Consider the following 25,410-nt stretch of genomic DNA (forward strand, 5'->3'; position numbering starts at 1 on the left):
CGTATTTTTTTGAAGAATTTAGTGTCTGCATTGATGAATGAACGCTTGAAAAATAGATCGGAAATCGTATCACAGCCCACCGATGTTTCTGAGTTTCTAAGAAGAAAATTCCCTTCAGAAGAAGTCATAGACATACCAGGAACGTCAGAGAAGAGGAAGAAAGGAAGTTGCCACGTGTGTGGAAGGAAAAAAGACAACTCTACGAAGAAAGTTTGTGTGAAGTGCAATAAGTTTACTTGTCAAGCTCGTCTGATTACAGAGCCTACATGCGTTACCTGTCATCAACAGGAAATTGACTCACACATTGTTTATTATTTTTGTGTAATTGATTTATTGTAGGTACAATATAACTGTAACGAGTTAACATAAAATAGCTAAAATTAAAATGTGTATACATTCTTTTATATTATTTGTAAGATATCTTTCGTCATTTGTAAGTTAAATAATGTATTTGTTTCCTTTGTTACGTGTCTGTATCATTAATTCCTTCATTTAGATGCAGATTAAAGCTTTTGAAACAAATATATAAAATATTACTGGAAAATATAAATATTTAACTGATTCCTAAAGAAATTATAACTTATCATAGAAGGTGGGCTACTGAATACCCCAAGGGCCTATTCATGCAAAAAAAACCGGCGCTCCCGTTCGAAGGTTAATACGAAAACCCTGGGAAATCAATAGAGGTCTGCACTAACTTGAAATATTTGTTATTTCCAGTGTTTTCGTACGTCATCTCTTTTGAATGAAACATTATATTTGGTATAAATGCCTGCTCCTCCCATCTGTAGCAAATTCCTTGTATTGAAATCCTTAATTTTTCTTCTCCAGGTAAAGTATGCTCTGAAGCAAAAATAATGTAAAGGTAGATTATAAATCCATGTACATTATGTCTAATTTCCGTAATATTTTGATGAAATAAGCTTTTGAGCCCTCCGTCGTGCATTTTTCATTTCACTCCCAGCATTAAAGGAGCCTCACTCAAGCAGGGGTACCTCTACACTTCGTAGGTGACAAGACCTTAGAAATGTTTCAGCAGTTCTAGTCCTCTGCTCCCTGGGCAGGGCCCGTAAATGCACGTCTCTTCTTGTGGGTCGTAGTGGTATCCATAAATGCACTCAATGCGCACCCAAGTTTCGCCATTGCACTTGTAAAAGCTGTGGCAGTCTTCTGGGTTGGCAGTGGATTCTGCGGGCGTAGTGCACTCGCCGCCTGGTGATGGTGGAGACTGAGTAGATGGAGATGTCACTGGTGGTGCAGCCGTTGACGGAGGCGTCACTGGTGGTGCAGCCGTTGACGGAGGCGTCTCTGTTGGTGCAGCCGTTGACGGAGGCGTCACTGGTGGAGCAGCCGTTTGGGTAGGTTCTGGTGTTATGGAGGGCTCTACACAGCTGCAATAAGACAACAGGTTTGTCGGCTGTGGTATACTGCATAAGGCATCAATACGTTGAATTTCAACTACTGCCGCCTTTTGTTTAACAACGTAGGTTACACATCGGTCAAATTGAGGGAGGCATTCAAGGACTATTCGTCAAGATACGAACAAAAATTTGATTTTCTCCTTCCTCGAATCAAAAATAGTAATGCAGCTTTGTTTCTTAGGATACAGAGCTTTGAAGCGAGCTTTGAAATGTTTCTTTGTGCGTGCATTGGTCAACACAAAAGAATAGTAAGACTGAACAACTGATGCACATTGAAGTAACCCAAGCCACAGTTTATTTACCACGTGGTTGTAATTAAAGTGCAGCTACTCACAGAGGGGATGTCATTGTCGTATGGCAGCAGTATGTGGTAGATATTCTAGTGCGTAAATGCAGTTCCTATTTACGCTGGAAAAAAATAGTTCCAATTTTGACTACCAGGTGAAAACTGGCGCTATGAATGCGAGAAAGACGTATATAAATATTCTCTTATGTAGTGGATTAGGAATGGGACATGGGTGGAAAAGGTCAAACAAACGAAAAAAGGCATGTTGATTTTATTACAAACCGCAGGTTACTCAATTTGTTCAATAGCAGCACAGTACGCGTCGACGAGGTGCTGCATCCGCAAAATGACATGGTCAATGCTCGCTCGTAGCAGTTCCAGTGGAAATCTGAGCAACGTGTTTCTCTATTCGTTCGTGGAAGGTTGCATTAAGCAGATCATCCGCTAGGCGAACGACATGAGGCGTTGTCCCGTCTTGCATTAAAACAGTGGTTTCCACGTAGTTACGTTTTTCCAAACCAGGAATCAAACGCTGTACAAGGAGGCATCGATAACTTGTGGAGATTCTAATACACCTGGCAGGGCCTCTGGGTGTATTCTCTTCTAAGAAGAACGAATCTATAATAAAGGTGCTTATGAATCCACACCACGCAGTCACATAAGGCGAGTGCAGTGACTCTTTGTGCACAACACGCGGTTTAACAGTACCCCAAATTCGTCATTTCGGTGTGTTTCCTGCACCCTTCAGTATGAAATGCTCCCTGTCCTTCCGTGGGATACTGCCCGGCCACTTGCCATCAACTTCGATCCGTGCCAGAAAACAAAGAGCAAATTCAAAACGTGGCTGCAGATCATGAAGTTTCAGTTGCTGCACCGCCTGTATTTTGTACGTGTACCAGTGTAAAATAGACCGTAAAACTTTTCGCACTGTTGACCATGGGATGGACAATACTCGTGACGCTGCACGAATACTGGCACTACACGGGACACGTTGTGCATCGCTAGTTACAGCAACAGCAACCTCGTCACTGGGATAGGACACGTTCCACGTGTCACACAAAGTCCACTTGTTTCCGAATTTCATTATCATCTTATTTAAACCATTAAATGACTTCGGGCCTCTCCTTAGGCCTTTTAGTCGGCGATCCCGTCTCAGTGCAATACTGTAAATGCTACAATTCACGAAAAACAGTTTAACTAGCAGCGCAGAGTCTCTCTTTCCGACAGCCATTCTGTTCACTCACATACATTGAGTACGCGAAAGAACTTGCCCCCCTTCTAACAGCCATGTAACGCAAGTCTCTAGAGGAACGGAAGGTTCCAAATGATTGGAAAAGAGCACATGTAGTTCCAGTTTTCAAGAAGGGTCGTCGAGCAGATGCGCAAAACTGTAGGCCTATATTTCTGACATCGATCTGTTGTAGAATTTTAGAACATGTTTTTTGCTCGCGTATCATGTCATTTCTGGAAACCCAGAATCTGCTCTGTAGGAATCAACATGGATTCCGGAAAAGCGATCGTGTGAGACCCAACTCGCTTTATTTGTTCATGAGACCCAGAAAATATTAGATACAGGCTCCCAGATAGATGCCATTTTTCTTGACTTCCGGAAGGCGTGCCGGCCGCGGTGGTCTTACGGTTCTAGGCGCTGCAGTCCGGAACGGCGGGACTGCTACGGTCGCAGGTTCGAATCCTGCCTCGGGCATGGATGTGTGTGATGTCTTTAGGTTAGTTAGGTTTAATTAGTTCTAAGTTCTAGGGGACTGATGACCTAAGATGTTAAGTCCCATAGTGCTCAGAGCCATTCGAACCGGAAGGCGTTCGATACAGTTCCTCACTGTCGCCTGATAAACAAAGTAAGAGCCTACAGAATATCAGACCAGCTGTGTGGCTATATTGAAGAGGTTTTAGCAAACAGAACACAGCATGGTTTTCTCGATGGAGAGACGTCTACAGATGTTAAAGTAATCCCGCGCCCGGGTTCCCGGGTTCGATTCCCGGCGGGGTCAGGGATTTTCTGTGCCTCGTGATGACTGGGTGTTGTGTGATGTCCTTAGGTTAGTTAGGTTTAAGTAGTTCTAAAGTTCTAGGGGACTGATGACCATAGCTGTTAAGTCCCATAGTGTTCAGAGAAATTTGAACCATTTCGTTAAAGTAACCTCTGGCGTCCCACAGGGGAGTGTTATGGGACCATTGTTTTTCACAATATATATAAATGACCTAGTAAATAGTGTCGGAAGTTCTATGCGGCTTTTCGCGGATGATGCTGTACTACACAGAGAAGTTGCAGCATTAGAAAATTGCAGCGAAATGCAGGAAGATCGACAGCGGATACTCACTTGGTGCAGGGAGTGGCAACTGACCCTTAACATAGACAAATGTAATGTATTGCGAATACATAGAAAGAAGGATCCTTTATTGTATGATTATATGACAGCGGGACAAACACTAGTAGCAGCTACTTCTGTAAAATATCTGGGAGTATACGTACGGAACGTTTTGAAGTGAAATGATCATATAAAATTAATTGTTGGTAAGGCGGGTGCCAGGTTGAGCAAATGTAGTCCATCAACAAAGGAGGTGGCTTACAAAACACTCGTTCGACCTATACTTGAGTATTGCTCATCAGTGTGGGATGCGTACCAGGTCGGGTTGACAGAGGAGATAGAGAAGATCCAAAGAAGAGTGGCGCGTTTCGTCACAGGGTTATTTGGTAAGCGTGATAGCGTTACGGAGATATTTAGCAAACTGAAGTGGCAGACTCTGCAAGAGAGGCGCTCTGCATCGCGGTGTAGCTTGCTGTCCAGGTTTCGAGAGGGTGCGTTTCTGGATGAGGTATCGAATATATTGCTTGCCCCTACTTATACCTCCCGAGGAGATCACGAATGTAAAATTAGAAAGATTCGAGCGCGCACGGAGGCTTTCCGGCAGTCGTTCTTCCCGCGAACCATACGCGACTGGATCAGGAAAGGGAGGTAATGACAGTGGCACGTAAAGTGCACTCCGCCAGACACCGTTGGGTGGCTTGCGGAGTATAAATGTAGATGTAGATGTAGATACTGGCTTGTGAAATGACAGCGTGGTTGTCTTACCGTTACACAAATAGTGTACACCGCCAGATTCGCTGTTGGCCAAAACTGGAATTAATGTTGTTCCAGCGTAAATCGGTTCCTCATTAACGCATTAGCATGTCTACCTAGCTTCACTGCACTGCGATATTTACAGCCCACACTGGACCTCCGGCAGTAACTGAACTTTAATTGCAACCACTCGGTACGATGGATGCAGTGTCCTGGACTGCCTCCTGGACTTAATATGACCTGAGACTACCACCTCTCTATTTTGACGGAACTGATTGTAAAAAGCAAGAGCGAAAAAGCACAGTACGAAATGTCAATACCGATTTGTGTTTCAGGTCAACTAAGCTTCGCAGCACAAGCGTGAACGTCCAACATAACACGGGAACACAAGAAAACTTGCATAATCGCCATCTAAGTGTTATTAGGAATCACGGATCCGTTGAACTAAAAGCTCTTCGCTGAAAGAAGTGTTGAATACGATCCACCACTGTATGGGAGCTGAATAGGTCGCTTCAAAAAGGCCGTACTGCCGGTGAAAACAGACTTTATTACTCAGATTCCTCACTTGACGCGTTTCGTATGTTTTTCCATTGTAAGATGTCAAAGTGCACAGAGGGTCCCAGGATACGAGCGTTATAATAACGGTGTATAGGTAACATAAGTTGACAGACTAGACAGTACTACAAACTATACAGCCTGATATGCTCTTACTAATGTTCTCACACAAGAAAGATGAAATATCTGAAAGAAAAAATTTATATTTTACAATACCTAGCAAGGAAAAGCCTACTTTCTGCCTAAATAAGAACGTTAGTAAACATACTTTAATTAATGAAGATTGTTTCATCAGTGAAATAATAGTCAGTTTAAAGAGAAAAATAATTTTACATTTTGGTACTTCAGAAGGAAAAAAGATACAAAATATAAAGTAAAACTGCTCTATTTAATGCCTTATAAACAGTGTTTGACGTGTAACTACATATTTTTTCGAGCAGATAAACGTAAATGTTTTGAAATGTTTGGACGACGTGTTTATTACTCTTTTACGTCTCAGGAGTATGGAAAACTTCTCACATGTCCTTTGTCAAGAATATCCACCTTGAATTTCGCTTCGGTCATTAATCAGTTCTGTTACAACTGCTTGTTCCTACAAACTATTGTTTTATTTAGATTTTATGTAAAAGTTTGTCCCTCATAACCTCACTGTCAACATTCAGGTGTCAAACTGCACTGCAGATTGCTCTCATGACACTTGCAGCTTTGGCGCTAACGTGTACACGAATAGAACGCCACAAGTAGTCGATTGTGATTAGCACATTGCATATGTGAATGGACTCTAGTGAGAGAGAACTTTACAGGTGACAATCAACTCCTGGTTGACTATCTTGTGCAGAATTATCCAAAAATCTGAATATCGATAGTGCAATATTAATAGTTCAGTGGGAATTCCACGGTTAAACCAAGAGAAGAGAGAGGATAGGTGGAAAGGGTATATAGAAGGCCTATACGAGGCGGAGGACTTACCTGATGACGTTATAGAAGAAGAAATTGGAGTCGATATGGAAGACATAGGGGATCCAGTATTAGAATCAAAATTTAAGAGAGCATTGGAGGACTCAATATCAAATAAGGCAGAAGGGATAGATAAGATTCCATCAGAATTTCTAAAATTTTGGGGGCAAGTGGCAACAAAACTGCTGTTCACGTTGGTGTGTAGAATGTATGAATCCGGCGACGTAGCATATGACTTTCTAAAAAATATTATCCATACAATTCCGAAGATAGCAACGGCAAATAAGTGCGAGGATTATCGCACAATCGACTTAATACCGCTGTTGCTAACGAGAATAATGTACAGAAGAATGTAGAAGAAAACCCGGGATCGATTACATAATGAGCAGTTTGGCTTTAGAAAAGGTAAAGGTACCAAAGAGGCAGTTCTGGCGTTGGGCTTCGTGATGGAAGCAGGACTGAACGAAAATCAAGATAGGCTAATAGGTTTTCTTATCCTAGAAAAAGCGTTCGAGAACGTAAAATTGCGCAAATACGAATTCTGACAAAAGTAGGAGTAAGCCATAGAGAAAGATAGGTAATATACGATTTGTATAAAACCAAGAGGGGCTAAAGAGTTTGGAAGACCAAGAATGAAGTGCTCTGATTAAGAAGAGTGCAAGACAAGGATGCAGTCTTTTGCCCCTACTCTTTAATCTATATGTCTAAGAAGCAATGGCGAAAACAAAGGAAGATTCAAGAGTGGGAATAAAATTCAAGGTGAAAGGATGTCAATAATAAGACTCACTGATAAAATTGCTATCCTCAGTATAAGTGAAGAAGTATTACAGGATCTGTTGAATGGAATGAACAGTCTAATGAGTATAGAATATGGGTTGGGAGTAGACCAAAGAAAGAAATGAAAAGTAACAGAAATGAAAACAGCGAGAAACTTAACAACAAATTTGGTGACTAAGAAACACGCGAAGTTAAGAAATTCTGCTATCTTGGAAGCAAAATAACCCATGACGGACGATATAAGGAGGACATAAAAAGCGGACTAGCAAGGAGGGCATTCTTGGCCAAGAGAAGTCCTCTGGTGTCAAACGTAAGCGTTAGTTTCAGGAAGGAACTTCTGAGAATGTACGTTTCGAGCACAGCATTGTATGATGATTGAATCAAGGGCATGAGAAAACCAGTAGATCAGAGATCCGTAGCGTCTGAGATATGGTCCCACAGATAGTGTTGAAAATTAAATGGACTGATAAGGAATGAGGTTCTCCGCTGAATCGGCGATTAAAGGAACGTATGGGAAACACTGACAAGAAGAGGGTGTAGGGGGGGGGGGTGTAGGACATGTGTTAAGACATCAGGTAGGAACATCCACTGTAATAAACGGAACTGTAAAATGTAAAAACTGTAACAAAAGACTGGAAAATATCCAATAAATAATTGAGGGGTAGAGACCAAGTGACACTCTGAGACGAAGATGGTAGCGCGGTAGAGAAGTTTGTGGGAGGTCGCATCATATCAGTCAGAAGACTGATGACTCAAAATAAAAATAAAAATTATCCATCGCTGCTATACAGAACAATTTCATTCCTATGGAAGTAGGTACAGAATGTAGATTTTTTACACCACGGATTTCTTGCTATCCAATTTAGGAATACACACTACCTTCACGAAACAACTGCTGACTCTTGTTGAAACTCCTTCAAAGTGACGGCCTTGCGCGCCAGCAACAGGCTAACGAGAAAGGTAAAAATACGATTTGAAGGGAAAAAAGGAGGCTTCAGACTAAATTTAAAGAGACTAAATTGTTAACGACAGGAATGCAAACCAAGTTCTAAAATACTGTTGATGAAACTGTAACGTTTTGCATGTAATGAGAGTAGACATTGTGTTTGGTATTATGGAAGTCAGGAGGACGTCAATGTATATGCATCCATTTTCTGATGAATCGCGGGATGACGACTGGTACTATATCTTTACGAAGGAGAGATGGCACCATGAACTGTATTTATAGGTGTTACTTTATTTGCAACCGATTTCGGATCATCGGTGATAACAGTTAATCATATGGATAGAGGGCAATTATCATCATTATACATTTTATGGAGTATAAGAAATCATTGACCTCTTTGCTGGACGTGCTTTCCCATTTATGACGTCAACGATGACAACCCAGTGTCCATGTGATCACCTGGTGTCATTGACAAGTCTGTAGATGTTGTACTGGAAAGGCGATTTCGATTGCATTGAAAATAAGACCTTTAAATACTGCTGAATATGCGCTCCCTATCACATAGAGAAGTCCACGTAGGACGGAAAAGCGATGCCTGAGGCAATAATGGGAAGTGGGAGCAGAAAATGAGAAACGCTATGGAGTTCAGGAAGGTGTGGAAGAACATAGTGTGCCTGTACAATGAGTTGGAAACACCTCTATGAATGACAAAATTAACACCATTTTACTCCAAGTTTGCATGGGATACTTACGAATAAAGAGTTACGTTGAAAACCATTCCAGCGGGACACCGGTACATTTCCGGGTCGAGACCGTTTCCTTTGGGCTTGCAGACGTAGTAGATGTTTTGGTTCTCTGGGACGACGCCCACCTCGAGTGACATATTGCAGGGCTTGACGGGTCCTTCTGTGCAGACGCGGTCTGACGTCGTTAGTCTGCCCATGAGAGAGAATAATTTCATATCAGGCGTATTCGTTTTTTGTGCCTAGTTTAAGAAAAGCAATACATAAACCAAGTAGTTACAGAGCGCCTTAGACAGTAGTATTAGAGCAAGGTAAATACAGATGAAAGTATTACATAGCATACTGACAGGATCAAAATCACAGTACTGGTATCGGTCGTCTCATAGGATCTCTGTAAGTCACTGAGTATCAGTGAGCCAAGAGAGAGCAACGACGCTTGTTTTCACGTTGCAATTTCGTATTTGTAACGGTATCCTCAGATGTGCGTGACTCTGTTACAGATGTGCGCAAGTGTTCACTTGTATGAATTCACTTGCAGGCCTCTGGTTCCAGCGTTCGTACACTTACATTCTGAGCTGTACACCTGAAAGGGGTCATTGAACACTCCGTATTTTCATTCAAATGATAAAACAGAAAACGTAATAATTACCTGACATTAACAGAAGGAAACCAATTTCTATATCAGGTTAAAAGAATTTCCAAAATGGAAGTTTCATTGCCCAGATTGCAGTTGATATATATCCTGATTACTAGTTTCGGCAAAGTTATAGTGTCATCTTCAAGGTATGTATCAACTCGGATCTGGGCAATAAAGCTGTTTTGGAAGCTTTTTTACAAAGAAGTCAGGGATTTCACACATAAGATAAGCATCGCCATTCTGGCCAAGGACACGTCAACTGGGCCTGCTTGACTGCCGCGCCGTTCATCAGACAATGGTGTCATCTGGATGTGGGATGGAGTGTTGGGTTCAGAATACCGCACTCCTGGCCATTGTTGGGTTAGCAGAACTGGTGTTGTTGCTATTTGGTCAAGTAGCTCCTAAAATGGCATCACAAGACTGAGTGTACCCCATTCCAGGCATAAAAAATGAATTCTTGACAGTGCTGGTAATCGAACTTGGGTCGTGTGTGTGGCAGTTGTCAGTTGGGATCACAAGATTGAGCACACCCTATACTAGTCCTCTGCACCTCGTTCCAGTCCTCCCACCAAGGATATATCCTTGCAGTGCCAGAAATCAAACCAGGAGTGTCTATGTGGCAGTCGTCAATTGGCATCACAAGATACCCCATTCCGCCCTTTGCAAGCCCTCTGTCTTCCCTCCCCACTCCCCCCCCCACCCCAAGGACAAAGCCTTGAGAATGCAAGAAATCGAAGGGGGGGGGGGGGGGGGCAGTGTCTGTGTGCCAGTCTTCAATTGGCATCACAAAACTGAGTGCACCCCATTCCAGACCTCTGTACCCAATTCCAGTCCTCCAACAAGGATAAATCGTTGGTAGTGTTGGGAATTGAACCCAGGTCGTGTGTATAACAGTCTTCAATTGGAATTACAAGACTATGTGCACCCCCGTACAATCTTTTACACCCCCTCCCTCCAGTCCTCCCATCAAGAAACGAACCTGGGTCGTCTGTGTGATAGTTGTCAATTGGAACCACAAGATTGAGTGCACCCTGTTTCAGACCTCACCTCGTTCCAATCCTCCCACAAAGGATAAATTCTTGGCAGTGTCGGGAATCGAACTCAGATCGTCTGTGTGGCGTCAGCCATGCTGATAACTCAATTTGGTACATATATCACCTTGATTCTAAGAACAACGCATCCTGATCACTGCGGGGCTTGCTTGGCTAGTTACAGTCCGACTTGATACGAAGCCTCCAAGCTACCTGTTGCATCCAAGCTACCTGTTGGATGCACTCGCCATAGCGCTTATCTGGCGGTGATACACGTCCCGGAACTACCCGCCTACCCTGACCAAAGGGACAGGAAGGCAAACTCAAATACAGTTACAAATTTACCGACAGGGAGGAGTCTATACTGTACAGACTCGCTTGCCAAGCTACAACGCTATGGTCGGCGACAGCGTTAATAGCCTCTGGCATCGCAGCTCGCAAGGAATGTTGCGTTGTCAACTCGGCTGAAAGTGCATAGGCAGCAGCAATGGTACGGACAGCTGCACTATCGGAAGTTCAACGTACCTCTCTACTGTTAGATTCAATGTGTACCTAATAGGTATGAGATACGTAATACAGAATGTTTTTTACAGTAAAGACAGCCCACTGGTTGCAATGGATTTTATAGTCGAATTGACCATGGTTTCGACTCCTAAACTAAGGGAGTCTTCATCAGATTTATGTTACATACGTAAGAAGTTGAGCATAACAGCTCTCGTCATACAATTTTAACGCCAAAAAGGCCACGTCACATAATAAAACATCCTACGTAAAAGTTTTACTGTCATTTCTAGTTAAAAATTAACGATTGCCGGTAAGGGCTGCTTGTGTATACTGAAACAGGTGGCATCAGACTAGACTGTTGTAATACAGAATGGTGTATGTATTCAGTCTTTCCCAAACATAAGGACATGAAAAGTAACCAGTGATACAGATTCTCGCACTGCAGAGTGGATTCTGTAACAAGCTGCACCTTAAAGAACTGATTAAACCTTCTGTTGCCTCTTACTTTATTAATGAAACGACGAGAGAATCAGTTCTAAAACATCCACAGCAGGAAGAGCAGCATTTTAAAATATTGTTTTACTGCAGTCATTATAGCAAGGTCAGTAAAATAAAATTTCTACTACAGAAAAGATTATGCTCTGAACTACATTGTACGGCACCGACAGCTTGACAAGGAAGTAAATTTTCCATGATAATGAATTTACATTCCATTCACGTACACTGCCTTTTTATTCAAATGTTTCACTGCCGCTACCTTCAGAGCTGGAGTCGACGAATGTGGGTGCCAGACTGACAATTAGCGGATCCATTATGTCGTTTCTAATAAGTTCTTTCCGGCAGTCTTCTTACAGTTTGTCAGTGTGATTTACGCTGACTTCGAGTCCTCCCTCGGGCATGGATGTGTGTGTTTGTACTTAGCATAATTTAGGTTACGTAGTGTGTAAGCTTAGGGACTGATGACTTTAGCAGTTAAGTCTCATAAGACTTCACACACATTTGAACATTTTACGCTGACTTCCCGATCAGCAACGATGATTTTGTCTGTTGCTTCATGGATCAGACATTCAGTGTCGGCTACTATAAACATAGTATTTTTATCCGCCACGTCTCTTCACCGGCGTCCACACCACTTCTATTGGGTTATAATGACAATGATAAGGAGGTAACCCTATCACACCGTGACTATGTTGCAACTCTACAGAATCAATGTCGTAGAAATGTTAACTAGTTCCAACAGTGTTGCTCTTGTTTGTGCTTCAATATGTCGTGTATTATTTCTTCGCAGTCATGAAAGAATATTACTTTTTGTTGTGATTCTAGTGCGACGCCTGTCGAGGATAACAGAGCGATAGCTTGCGTTGACCATAACAATGACAGATCCTAGATGATTCGGAAACCACTACCGAAATGTTGATGCATTCATTTCAGAATGGTAGTCAGGGTTGGTTTTTGATTTTAATCGGAATAGAAGTTTACTTTGAGGCACAAATCCGGTAGCAGTGGAACCGTGGTCACATATTATAAGATGCCTTTCTTTTTCCACTGGAATTATAAAGCTGCCTTGTCCCTCTGTTGTTCAAATGCTTAAATGGCTCTGAGCACTATGGGACCTAACATCAGAGGTCATCAGTCCCCTACAACTTAGAACTACTTAAACCTAACTAACCTAAGGACATCACACACATCCAGGCCCGAAGCAGGATTCGAGCCTGCGACTGTAGAGGTCGCGCGGTTCCAGACTGTAGTGCCTAGAACCGCTCGGCCACCCCGGCCGGCCCCTCTGTTGTCCGCCAAGTAAAATTTCTAGCGCGGGTTTGATTTACCTAAGTCTCGCACAAGTAATACACAGCTGACGTTCCTTTGGATATGACTTCAAGCATTGTTCTTAGAAACGTCATCCTAGCATCCTTCCATTAAATGTTTCTATCCGTCTTATATTTTACATATTTAAATTCTTTGAATTGACCTTGATCTTCCTTCACGCATAACAGTGAGCAATTTCAGTGCCCTGTTGTGGGGAACTCGCTCTCTTTCATAACATTAGAAAACCTTCCGACGCAAACCGACTTCCGTGAAGTCGTCGAGTCTTATTACCCGCTTTGGCACGCTAAGTTTCTTTCCTTGAGTCGAAATTCCACATTTCCAGTTGGTGCTAAGACACACTGGTCCCCTCACAATTGTTCTGATGGATCATACACCAATATTGCCACAGGCCGCTACGGTGCGTTCCCGCATCTTAGCAACCTCGCAGAACGGCACGCTTGAATCTGCCTCATGTTTGATGAACGAGTACACTTTAAAAATAAGGTCTTTGCCATTTCGTGAAGCACTTGGCGCCTTTTAGATGTTTTCGCCATCTTGGGAAAGCTCACAGAACGCACAGAAAACCACAGAAATCAGTCAATCTTAGTTTCGTCCATCGGAAACGCGACAGACCGCTCAAATACACAGATGGAAAAAAATCGCAACCCCAAAAAATAATTGATGTAGAGTAATGAAATTTCGGGAACACGTTTGTCTAGGTAACATTACATTAATAACTGGTGTGACCGCCAGAACATTGGATGTAAACATGTAAACTTGCATGCATTGTATTGTAGGTGCAGGATGTCAGTCTGTGGGATGGAGTTGCATGCCTGTTGCGCTTAGTCGGTCAGTACAGGGACAGTTAATGATGTTTGCGGATGACGCTTGAGTTATCGTCCGGTGATGTCCCATATATGCTCGACTGGAGACAGATCTGGTGCCGGCCGGAGTGGCCGAGCGGTTCTAGGCGCTATAGTCTGGAACAGCGCGACCACTACTGTCGCAGGTTCGAATACTGCCTCGGGCATGGGTGTGTGTGCTGTCCTTAGGTTAGTTAGGTTTAAGTAGTTCTAAGTTCTAGGGGACTGATGACCTCACAAGTTAAGTCCCATAGTGCTCAGAGCCATTTGAACCACTTGAACAGATCTGGTGACCCGGTAAGCCAAAGTAACATGTCGACACTCTGCAGAGCATGTTAAGTTACAATACGGGTATGTGGACGAGCTTCATCCTCTTGCTTGGAAAACACCCCTTGGAATGGTGTTCGTGAATGGCAGCACAACAGGTCGAATCACCAGACTGACGCACAAATTTGCATTCAAGGTGCGTAGGATAACTAACTACGAGAGTGGTCCTGTTGTCATACAAAATCGCTCCCCGGGCCATAGGTCCAGATGTACTGTAGGTCCAGTGTGTCCAGCAAGCAGACAGGTTGGTTGCAGGCCCTCAAATGGCCTCCTCGTAATCAACACGCGTCCATCACTGGCACTGAGGCAGAACCAACTTTCATTAGAAAACACAACAGACTTCCACCCCGCCCTCTAATGAGCTCTCGCTTGGCACCAATGAAGTCGCAAAAGGCGGTGGTTTGAGATCAGTGGAATGCGCGCTATAGGATGTCTGGCTCGGAGCTGCTCATACTGTCGCTGTAGATAGAGTACGATGCGCCAGACTCATACGCTGAACAGGATGGTCTTCTCTCTCGGTAGTGTTAAGTGGCTGTCCGGAGCCCAGACTTCCTGTGAGCGTACGTTCTCGTGACCACTACTTCCAGTAATCATGGACAGTGGCTACATTCCTGTCAAGTCTTTCTGCATTATTTCAGAAGCAACATTCAGCTTCTCGTAGCTCTACTACACGACCTTGTTCAAACTCAGTCAGTGTTGATAATGGCGTCTTTGTCGAATTTCTTGAGTAGCGTCAACTCATCACGTCCGGTCTCAAAGGTAACCAACGCTTACTACGGTTACAGCGTATGTTTAAAGCAAACTCATAGTAGCGCTACTAGAGCCACTCTTACGCAAGTGGCACGGTGTTTGAATAGACAACATCTTTCAGATATAGGAACACGCGTTTATGCCGCACATCTGCTTCTTGGTGTTGTTATTTTTTTCCGTCAGTGCACGACGGAAGTTTAAGCCGTACGGAACGCGAAAACCGACAGAGCGCTAATTGGCTAACTGCGCAGCTGTCTTCTGCGCATTCCCGGCCCAGTGGTCATAAACACTGCTGCGGACTATAGGTGCCTCTAGGAACGGCAGAAATGACTCTGAGAACTTAAGAACTGGCGTGAAAAGAGTATAAAATGTCTGTAATGTAGTTGTTAATTAAGTTCTGCATCTGGCCCTACTCGCGCAAATAGGGTCCGACTTACTGCCATTACATATTCTGCCCACGGCCTCATTGGACGCGGTATGGAATGGCATGTGGTCAGCACACTGCTCTCCCATTTGTATGGTTTTCTGACATTTGAACCGCCACTAATCCATCGAGCAGCTCCGCACCTGAGCTTAGGAGGGTGAGTGCATTCGATAGTCGTTCTCCCACGAAGGAAAAGTCCCTGCCACTACCGGTAATCGAACCCGGTTCCTCCAGCATGGCAGTGAGCCGTGCTAACCAATCAGCTGCGTTGGAGAACAAAATCTACTTTTAATGAGGTACAAATACATATATCATGCATTCCTGCCACAGTATACACAAAAAAGGCAATATTTAGAGGATATGGCATCGTAACTTTCTCATCTGTAGTCAACACCAGTGTGTACCGAGAATTTGGTGTCATATATTCTATGGTAACCCACAGCTGATGCATGCTCCCTCTGTCACTAAATGGAGCAAGGCACTAAGTAGGTTAGCAAGGTAATGAGACTTGTAACTGAGGTGTAGTCGTTGGAAGACAATTTTGTTTGTAACTACTCTGAAGAGCCAAAGAAACTGGTATACCTGCCTAATATCGTGTAGGGCCTCCGCGAACATGCAGAAGTACCGCAACACGACGTGGTATGGACTCGACTAATGCCCGAAGTAGTGCTGGAGGGAACTGACACCGTGAGTCCTGCAGGTCTGTCCATAAATCCGCAAGAGTACGAGGGAGTGGACATCTCTTCTGAACAGCACGTTGCAAGGCATCCCAGATATGTTCGATAATGTTTACGGCAGGGGAGTTTGGTGGCCAGCGAAAGTGTTTAAACTCAGAAGACTGTTCTTGGAACCACTCTGTAGCAATTATGGACTTGTGGGGCGTCGCATTGCACTGCTGCAATTGCCCAAGTCCGTCGGAATACAAAATGGTCGTGAATGGATGCAGATGATCAGACAGGATGCTTACGTACGTGCCATGCGTCAGAGTCGAATCTAGACGTATCATGTATCAGATATCACTCCAACTACAAACGCCTCACACAATTGCAGAGCCTCCACCAGTTTTAACAGTCCCCTGCTGACATGCAGGGTCCATGGATTCATGAGGTTGTCTCCACAGCCGTACATTCGCTCGAAACAATTTGAAATGAGGCAACATGTTTCCGGTCCAGTGTCAGTGTTGACAGGCCTTGGCAGGGCGTTTAGCTTTGTGCCGTACAGTCATCAACGACACATGAGTGGATATTCGGTTCCGAAAGCACATATCGACGATGTTTCGTTGAATGGTTCGCACGCTGTCATTTGTTGATGGTCCAGCACTGAAATCTGCAACAATTTGCGGAAGGGTTGCTCTTCTGCTCTTTTGTGACGCTGAGTGATTGTCTTCAGTCATCGTCGGTCCCGTTCTTGCGGGATCTTTTTCCGGTCACAGCGATGTCGGAGATTTGATGTTTTACCGGATTCCTCATATTCACGGTATACTCGTGAAACGGTCGTACGGGAAAATTCCCACTTCATCGCTATCTCAAAGATGCTGTGTCCCATCGCCAGTGCGCCGACTAAAGCACCACGTTCAAACTCACTTAAATCCTGATAACCTGACATTGTAGCAACAGTAACCTATCTAACAACTGCACTAAATACCTGTTGTCTTATGTAGCCGTTGCCGACAGCAGTGCCGTATTCTGTGTGTTTACGTATCTCTGTATTTGATACGCATGGCTATGCCAGTTTCTTTGGCGCTTCAATGTAATTGATCATTTTGCGGACTGAGCTAAAGAAAATGATGCGCTCTTGCGTGCTTATGTGTGTGTGTGTGTGTGTGTGTGTGTGTGTGTGTGCGTGTGTGTGTGTGAGTGTGTGAGCGCGCGATTTCGTATTTGTAGATTACCAGAAGGCTTTTGATTTCGTGTCTGAGAGGTTACAGTTCGTAGTAATTGACAGAAAGTCGTCGAGTAAAACATAAGTGACTTCTGGCGATCCCCAAGGTAGTGTCATAGGCCCTATGCTGTTCCTTATCTATATAAACGATTTGGGAGACAATCTGTATAGCCGTCTTAGGTTGTTTGCAGATGCTGCTGTCGTTCATCGACTAGCAATGTCATCAGAAGATCAAAACAAATTGCAAAACGATTTAGAAAAGATATCTGTATGGTGCAAAAATTGGTGGCTTACCCTTTTTTTCTTTTTTGGTCATCAGTCTACTGACTGGTTTGATGCGGCCCGCCACGAATTCCTTTCCTGTGCTAACCTCTTCATCTCAGAGTAGCACTTGCAACCTACGTCCTCAATTATTTGCTTGACGTATTCCAATCTGTCTTCCTCTACAGTTTTTGCCCTCTGCAGCTCCCTCTAGTACCATGGAAGTCATTCCTTCATGTCTTAGCAGATGTCCTATCATCCTGTCCCTTCTCCTTATCAGTGTTTTCCACATATTCCTTTCCTCTCCGATTCTGCGTAGAACCTCCTCATTCCTTACCTTATCAGTCCACCTAATTTTCATCATTCGTCTATAGCACCACATCTCAAATGCTTCGATTCTCTTCTGTTCCGGTTTTCCCACAGTCCATGTTTCACTACCATACAATGCTGTACTCCAGACGTACATCCTCAGAAATTTCTTCCTCAAATGAAGGCCGGTATTTGATATTAGTAGACTTCTCTTGGCCAGAAATGCCTTTTTTGCCATAGCGAGTCTGCTTTTGATGTCCTCCTTGCTACGTCCGTCATTGGTTATTTTACTGCCTAGGTAGCAGAATTCCTTAACTTCATTGACTTCGTGACCATCAATCCTGATGTTAAGTTTCTCGCTGTTCTCATTTCTACTACTTCTCATTACCTTCGTCTTTCTCCGATTTACTCTCAAACCATACTGTGTACTCATTAGATTGTTCATTCCGTTCAGCAGATCATTTAATTCTTCTTCACTTTCACACAGGATAGCAATGTCATCAGCGAATCGTATCATTGACATCCTTTCACCTTGTATTTTAATTCCACTCCTGAACCTTTCTTTTATTTCCATCATTGCTTCCTCGATGTACAGATTGAAGAGTAGGGGCGAAAGGCTACAGCCTTGTCGTACACCCCTCTTAATACGAGCACTTCGTTCTTGATCGTCCACTCTTATTATTCCCTCTTGGTTGTAGTACATATTGTATATGACCCGTCTCTCCCTATAGCTTACCCATCCTTTTTTCAGAATCTCGAACAGCTTGCACCATTTTATATTGTCGAACGCTTTTTCCAGGTCGACAAATCCTATGAAAGTGTCTTGATTTTTCTTTAGCCTTGCTTCCATTATTAGCCGTAACGTCAGAATTGCCTCTCTCGTCCCTTTACTTTTCCTAAAGCCAAACTAATCGTCACCTAGCGCATTCTCAATTTTCTTTTCCATTCTTCTGTATATTATTCCTGTAAGCAGCTTCGATGCATGAGCTGTAAGCTGATTGTGCGATAATTCTCGCACTTGTCAGCTCTTGCCGTCTTCGGAATTGTGTGGATGATGCTTTTCCGAAAGTCAGATGATATGTCGCCAAACTCATATATTCTACACACTAAAGTGAATAGTCGTTTTGTTTCCACTTCCCCCAATGATTTTAGAAATTCTGATGGAATGTTATCTATCTCTTCTGCCTTACTTGACCGTAAGTTCTCCAAAGCTCTTTTAAATTCCGATTCTAATACTGGATCCCCTATCTCTTCTAAATCGACTCCTGTTTCTTCTTCTATCACATCAGACAAATCTTCACCCTCATAGAGGCTTTCAATGTATTCTTTCCACCTATCTACTCTCTCCTCTGCATTTAATAGTGGAATTCCCGTTGCACTCTTAATGTTACCACCGTTGCTTTTAATGTCACCAAAGGTTGTTTTGACTTTCCTGTATACTGAGTCTGTCCTCCCGACAATCATATCTTTTTCGATGCCTTCACATTTTTCCTGCAGCCATTTCGTCTTAGCTTCCCTGCACTTCCTATTTATTTCATTCCTCAGCGACTTGTATTTCTGTATTCCTGATTTTCCCGGAACATGTTTGTACTTCCTCCTTTCATCAATCAACTGTAGTATTTCTTCTGTTACCCATGGTTTCTTCGCAGCTACCTTCGTTGTACCTATGTTTTCCTTCCCAACTTCTGTGATGGCCCTTTTTAGAGACGTCCATTCCTCTTCAACTGTACTGCCTACTGCGCTATTCCTTATTGCTGTATCTATAGCGCTAGAGAACTTCAAACGTATCTCGTCATTCCTTAGTACTTACGTATCCCACTTCTTTGCGTATTGATTCTTCCTGACTAATGTCTTGAACTTCAGCCTACTCTTCATCACTACTATATTGTGATCTGAGTCTATATCTGCTCCTGGGTACGCCTTACAGTCCAGTATCTGATTTCGGAATCTCTGTCTGACCATGATGTAATCTAATTGAAATCTTCCCGTATCTCCCGGCCTTTTCCAAGTATACCTCCTCCTCTTGTGAGTCTTGAACAGGGTATTCGCTATTACTAGCTGAAACTTGTTACAGAACTCAATTAGTCTTTCTCCTCTTTCATTCCTTGTCCCATATTCTCCTCTAACCTTTTCTTCTACTCCTTCCCCTACAACTGCATTCCAGTCGCCCATGACTATTAGATTTTCGTCCCCCTTTACATACTGCATTACCCTTTCAATATACTCATACACTTTCTCTATCTGTTCATCTTCAGCTTGCGACGTCGGCATGTATACCTGAACTATCGTTGTCGGTGTTGGTCTGCTGTCGATTCTGATTAGAACAACCCGGTCACTGAACTGTTCACAGTAATACACCCCCTGCCCTACCTTCCTATTCATAACGAATGCTACACCTGCTATACCATTTTCTGCTGCTGTTGATATTACCCGATACTCATCTGACCAGAAATCCTTGTCTTCCTTCCACTTCACTTCACTGACCCCTACTATATCTAGATTGAGCCTTTGCATTTCCCTTTTCAGATTTTCTAGTTTCCCTGCCACGTTCAAGCTTCTGACATTCCACGCCCCGACTCGTAGAACGTTATCCTTTCGCTGATTATTCAATCTTTTTCTCATGGTAACCTCCCCCTTGGCAGTCCCCTCCCGGAGATCCGAATGGGAGACTATTCCGGAATTTTTTGCCAATGGAGAGATCATCATGACACTTCTTCAATTACAGGCCACATGTCCTGTGGATACACGTTACGTGTCTTTAATGCAGTGGTTTCCATTGCCTTCTGCATCCTCATGTCGTTGATCATTGCTGATTCTTCCGCCTTTAGGGGCAATTTCCCACCCCTAGGACAAGAGAGTGCCCTGAACCTCTATCCGCCCTCTTTGACAAGGCCGTTGGCAGAATGAGGCTGACTTCTTATGCCGGAAGTCTTCGGCCGCCAATGCTGATTATTTATGAAAAATTAGGCAGTGGCGGGGATCGAACCCGGGACCGAAGACGTTTTGATTATGAATCAAAGACGCTGCCCCTAAACAACCAAAAGTGTGAGGTCATCCACAAGAGTGCTAACAGGAATCCGTTAAACTTCGATTTCACGATGAATCAGTCAAATCTAAAGGCCGTAAATTCAACTAAATACCTAGGAATTACAATTACGATTAACATAAATTTGAAGGAATTTCGAAAAACTGAGCCATTTTACATTGTCGAATGCTTTTTCCAGGTCGACAAATCTTATGAATCTGTCTCGATTTTTCTTCAGTTGTGCACCATTATTAACGGCAACGTCAGAATTGCCTCTCTGGTTCATTTATCTCTCCTAAAGACAAACTGGTCCTCATCTAACGCGTCGTCAATTTCCTTTGCATTCTTCTGTTTATTATTCTTGTCAGTAACTTGGATGCATGTTCTCACACTTGTCAACTCTTGCAGTCTTCGGAATTGTATGGATGATATTTTTCCGAAAGTCAGATGATATGTCACCATACATTCTACACGCCAACGCGAATAGTCGTTTTGTTTCCAATGAATTTAGAAATTCTGATGGTATGTTTGTTATGTTATCTATCCCTTCTGCGTTATTTGATCTTAGGTCCTCCAGGGCTCTCTTAAATTCTGATTCTAATAATGGATCATGCAGCCATTTTGTCTTAGCCTCCCTGCACTTCCCACTTACTTCATTCCTCAGCGACTTGTACTTCTGTAATCGTAAATTTCCATGACCATTTTTATACTTTCTTCTTTCATCGATCAACTGAAGTATTTCTTCTGTTGCTCATGGTTACTTCGCAGTTATCTTCTTTTTACCTATGTTTTTCTTTCCAACTTCTGTGATTGCCCATTTTAGGGATGTCCATTCCTCCTCAGCTGTACTGCTTACTAATCTATTCCTTATTGTGCATCTATAGCCTTAGAAAACTTCAAGCGTATCTCGTAATTCCTTAGTCCTTCCGTATCCCATTTCTTTTCGTATTGATTCTTCCTGTCTAATCTCTTAAACTTCAGCCTACTGATCATCACTACTACATTGTGATCTGAGTCTATATCGGCTCCTGGGTACGCTTTACAATCCAGTATCTGATTTCGGAATCTCTGTCTGACCATGATGTAATACAACTGAAATCTTCCCGTATCATCCGCCCTTTTCCAAGTATACCTGCTCGTCTTGTGATTCGTGAACATAGTACTCGGTATTATTAGCTGAAGTTTATTACAGAACTCAATTACTGTTTCTCCTCTCTCATTGCTTGTCCCTAGCCCATATTCTTCTGTAACCTTTTCTTCATCCCCTACAACAAAATTCTAGTCCACCGTCTCCCTTTATGTACTGTAGTACCGATTCAATACATTCATATATTTTCTCTCTCTCTTCATCTTTAGCTTGCGTCGTCGGCATGTATACCTGAACTATCGTTGTTTGTGTTCGTTTGCTGTCGATTCTGATGAGAACAATTATATACTGGACTGTTCACAGTAACACCCTCTTTGCCCTACCTTCCTATTCGTAACGTATCCTGATCCTGTTATACCATTCTCTGCTGCTGCTGTTGATATTACTCTATACCCGGCTGACCAGAAATCCTTTTTCTCTTTCCATTTCACTTCACTGACCGTTTCTATATCCAGACTCAGCGGTTTTCAATTACAGGCCAGATGTCCTATGTTTTTAATGCAGTGGTTTTCATTGCCTTTGCATCCTCATGCCGTTGATCACTGCTGATTCTTGCCCCTTTAATAAATTTTTTGTGAGGTCTAAAATTTAAAAACCTCTCTCACACCGGCCTGATTTAGCTTCACTGATAAGGATAGTAAAAACCATGCGTATATTAAGGGAATTTTCATTCACAAAGCAGGCTTATCACATTCACACAGTTCAATACTGTTCTATCCTGATTAAACTGAGCTTAACTTAAATTCCATATGGCAGTGAAGCAATTTCGAAGTGTCGGTGCGACGAAAATTGTCAGTCGATCTCCTGAAAACATTTGTAATAATTATTAACTTACGGTGATCACATGGGGAAGACCGGAGATCTGCTGGTAAGACCGTGTTAGCCTATTTACTTGAAGTAACTGGATATCTTGAGCATACAAAATGGCAGGTTCGTCTAGTGTAAATCAGACGTTCCCCACTGATCCCGTGCAACACATCGTAGTAAGCAGACACTGTCAATAATAATCAGTTAAATAATACGCGAACACACTTTCTTTAGTTTAGTTCATGTATTAAATTCCTTCTCATACAGAATCTCATCAAGATGGCGACTAGCTCAACAATACATACATATACATCCTCCTTCTTTCACGGCTAATCGGCAAGCATTACCTCATTCTTTTCATAAGAGAAAACATATAGCAGAGAAGCTATTCCATGGAGTAAATGGACGCTCCAAGGAATAATAGGGCTTGAAACTACTTTGCATTGATAATCATCGTATATTAAAGTTTCGGAATCGGTAAGATAAGAAGAGATATTTCGAGATATGTACTGAGTTATATAATTCATAAAATTTCTGAAAATATTGCGGAGAGACCGCTGCAAGAGACATTACATCCCCTCCCCCCTCCCCTTCGGGTAGTTTTCTACCCCGGAGACTAGAGAGTGCCCTGAACCTCTGCCCGCTCCTCCACTCTCTTTTTTGACAATGCCGTTTGCTGAATCCGAGTGACTTTTTACAGAAAGCCTTCGGCCGCCTGTGCAGATTATTAACCAAAATTTAAGCGTGGCGCTTTCGAACCCGGGACGGCTTACGTTTTGATTACTAATCAAAGTCGCTACTCCTAGACCACTTGGCCATAGACGACTAGAAGACCGTGTCTTGGGCGGATGAGTTCCGATATCAGGTGGTAAGAGCTGATGATAGTGTGTGTGGCGTAGACCCCACGAAGCCTGGGACCCAAGATGTCAATACGGCACTGTCCAAGCTAGTGGTGGCTCCTTATTGGTTTGGGCTGTCTTTGTATGGAATGGACTGGGTCCTCTGGTCCCACTGAACCGATAATTGACTGGAAATGGTTATGTTAGGCTACCTAGAGATTATTTAGACTTTATATTTCCAAACAACGGTAGAAGTTTTGTGGGTGACAATGCGCCAAGTCACAGGGCTACAATTGTTGGCGATTTGTTTGAAGAGCATTCTGGACAAAACTGGCCACCTAGATCGTCCGACATGAATGCCAACTAACATTTATGGAACATAATCAAGAGGTCAGTTCGTGACCGTATACCTACACCGTCAACACTTTTGCAGTTATGGACGGCTATAGAAGGTCTTCCAACGACTTGTTGAGTCCTTGCCACGAGAGCTGCTGCACTACGCTGGAATAAGGAGGTCTGACATAATATTACGAGGTATCCCATGACTTTTGACACCTCTGTGTACCTCGTTTACAGTCACAGATAAAGCATTTAATATGATTGACCGGAAATTGTTATTTAAAGCTGTGTGCAGAGTACGAGTTGACTTGGAAGGGCAGGTGATTAATTTTTAGTATACGCAGAAGTCAAACTACTGTAATGGATACTAATTGTAGCAAGAAAGAAGCAAAAATTGGAAGTGAAGTGAGACAGGGGTTACCTCTGTCACCTTACTTATTTACTATGATCATGTCAACAATGAAAAGAAGAACGACTAGAATGTAAATTAATGGTATTCATATTCACTGTATCAGATCTGCAGTTGTGGCAGACTTTGAGAAAGAATTAAATAAAATGATTCAGGTCTTAATTCACGAGATAGCGCTCATCGTGGCCGTTTAAAAGCAGCCCATAAATGCACCAAATACAGTACTATGAACAACTTTGCAAATAAAGAAGTATTACTCAGCTTAATGAATTGCGATTTCAAAGATCACTCGGCAATATTACCCTGGTCGCTAGTTATGGAAGATATAAGGAAAAACTGTAACTATAAAACTTGTTTGATTGATTAATAACCTTGCATTGTCTGAATCGCATTTGGGATGAACCGTATCGTGAAATAACGGTTGCTGGCAACTTACGTGCAGTCTGCTGTGAGAGGGTTATAGGCTTCGTCAGTACCAGGGCAATATCCCAGGTCCGCCGGCTCTCCGACGTTAAGGCAGACGTGATACTTCTTACAGTCGTACGGGTCAGGGTAGGATCCGATGGCGTTACATGGAAATTGGTCCATAGCTGACTTACAATCAGACTGCTCCGCTGGGACGCACGTTCTGTTTACCGCACTGCATTTCATTCCATTGGTCGTACTGCACGTTATCATTGGCCAAGGATCGTATCCATCTTCCAGGTTGCCAAGACAAATCTGCACCTGTTTAAGAAAACAATATTCGATCACAAATTCACGAAAGGGGAGCAGATGTTTCCCTTTCTTGTTTAAATAATAAATAAGTTTCACTGTTCACGTGACGTATAGTGACGACAAAAAAGAATCACAAGACCTAGGAGGAGTTGCAACTTATACGAAAGTTGGCAGTCGTGTTGCTACATCTGAAAGATGATGATTAATCAAATTTTATGCTTGTCGTCGAAGATAAGGCTACTATGAGGAAGCAAATCAGGTTTGCACGCTGTAGTTAGTTGCCTTTGAGATTGGACCTGGTGAGATGCCTTTCAGGCGACAAAGACGCCATTTATCAACATCTTATCGACATTGAATGAGGTCGTGTAATAGGGGTACGAGAAGCTGGATGTTTCTCCTGCGACACTGCATAAAGACCTGGCAGAAATGTGGCCACTGTTCACAAAAGCTGGCAGCGATGGTCACGAGAATGTACCATCACATTAAGACCGGGATATTTTTATTTTTATTTATTTTTATTTATTTTTATTTTTTTATTTTTTTGTTTAAAGGGACCAGACTGCTACGGT

At 42.9% G+C, this 25,410-nt stretch overlaps 1 protein-coding gene across 1 annotated transcript in view; it reads right to left on the minus strand.

Moving 5' to 3' along the window:
* Positions 1-946: 946 nt before the first annotated feature.
* The window catches only part of LOC124613138 (mucin-2-like), a 49,541-nt gene continuing 25,077 nt past the window's right edge, over positions 947-25,410 (minus strand). The window contains exons 3-5 of the mRNA XM_047141755.1: positions 24,561-24,850; positions 8,775-8,957; positions 947-1,391 (exon numbers count right to left, since the gene is read on the minus strand). Coding sequence (XP_046997711.1) covers positions 1,022-1,391; positions 8,775-8,957; positions 24,561-24,850 — 843 coding nt within the window. The 3' untranslated portion in view covers positions 947-1,021. The remainder of the gene's footprint in view (positions 1,392-8,774; positions 8,958-24,560; positions 24,851-25,410) is intronic.

This window comes from Schistocerca americana, chromosome 4 (genome assembly GCF_021461395.2).
Source record: "Schistocerca americana isolate TAMUIC-IGC-003095 chromosome 4, iqSchAmer2.1, whole genome shotgun sequence".
Lineage (NCBI taxonomy): Eukaryota > Metazoa > Arthropoda > Insecta > Orthoptera > Acrididae > Schistocerca > Schistocerca americana.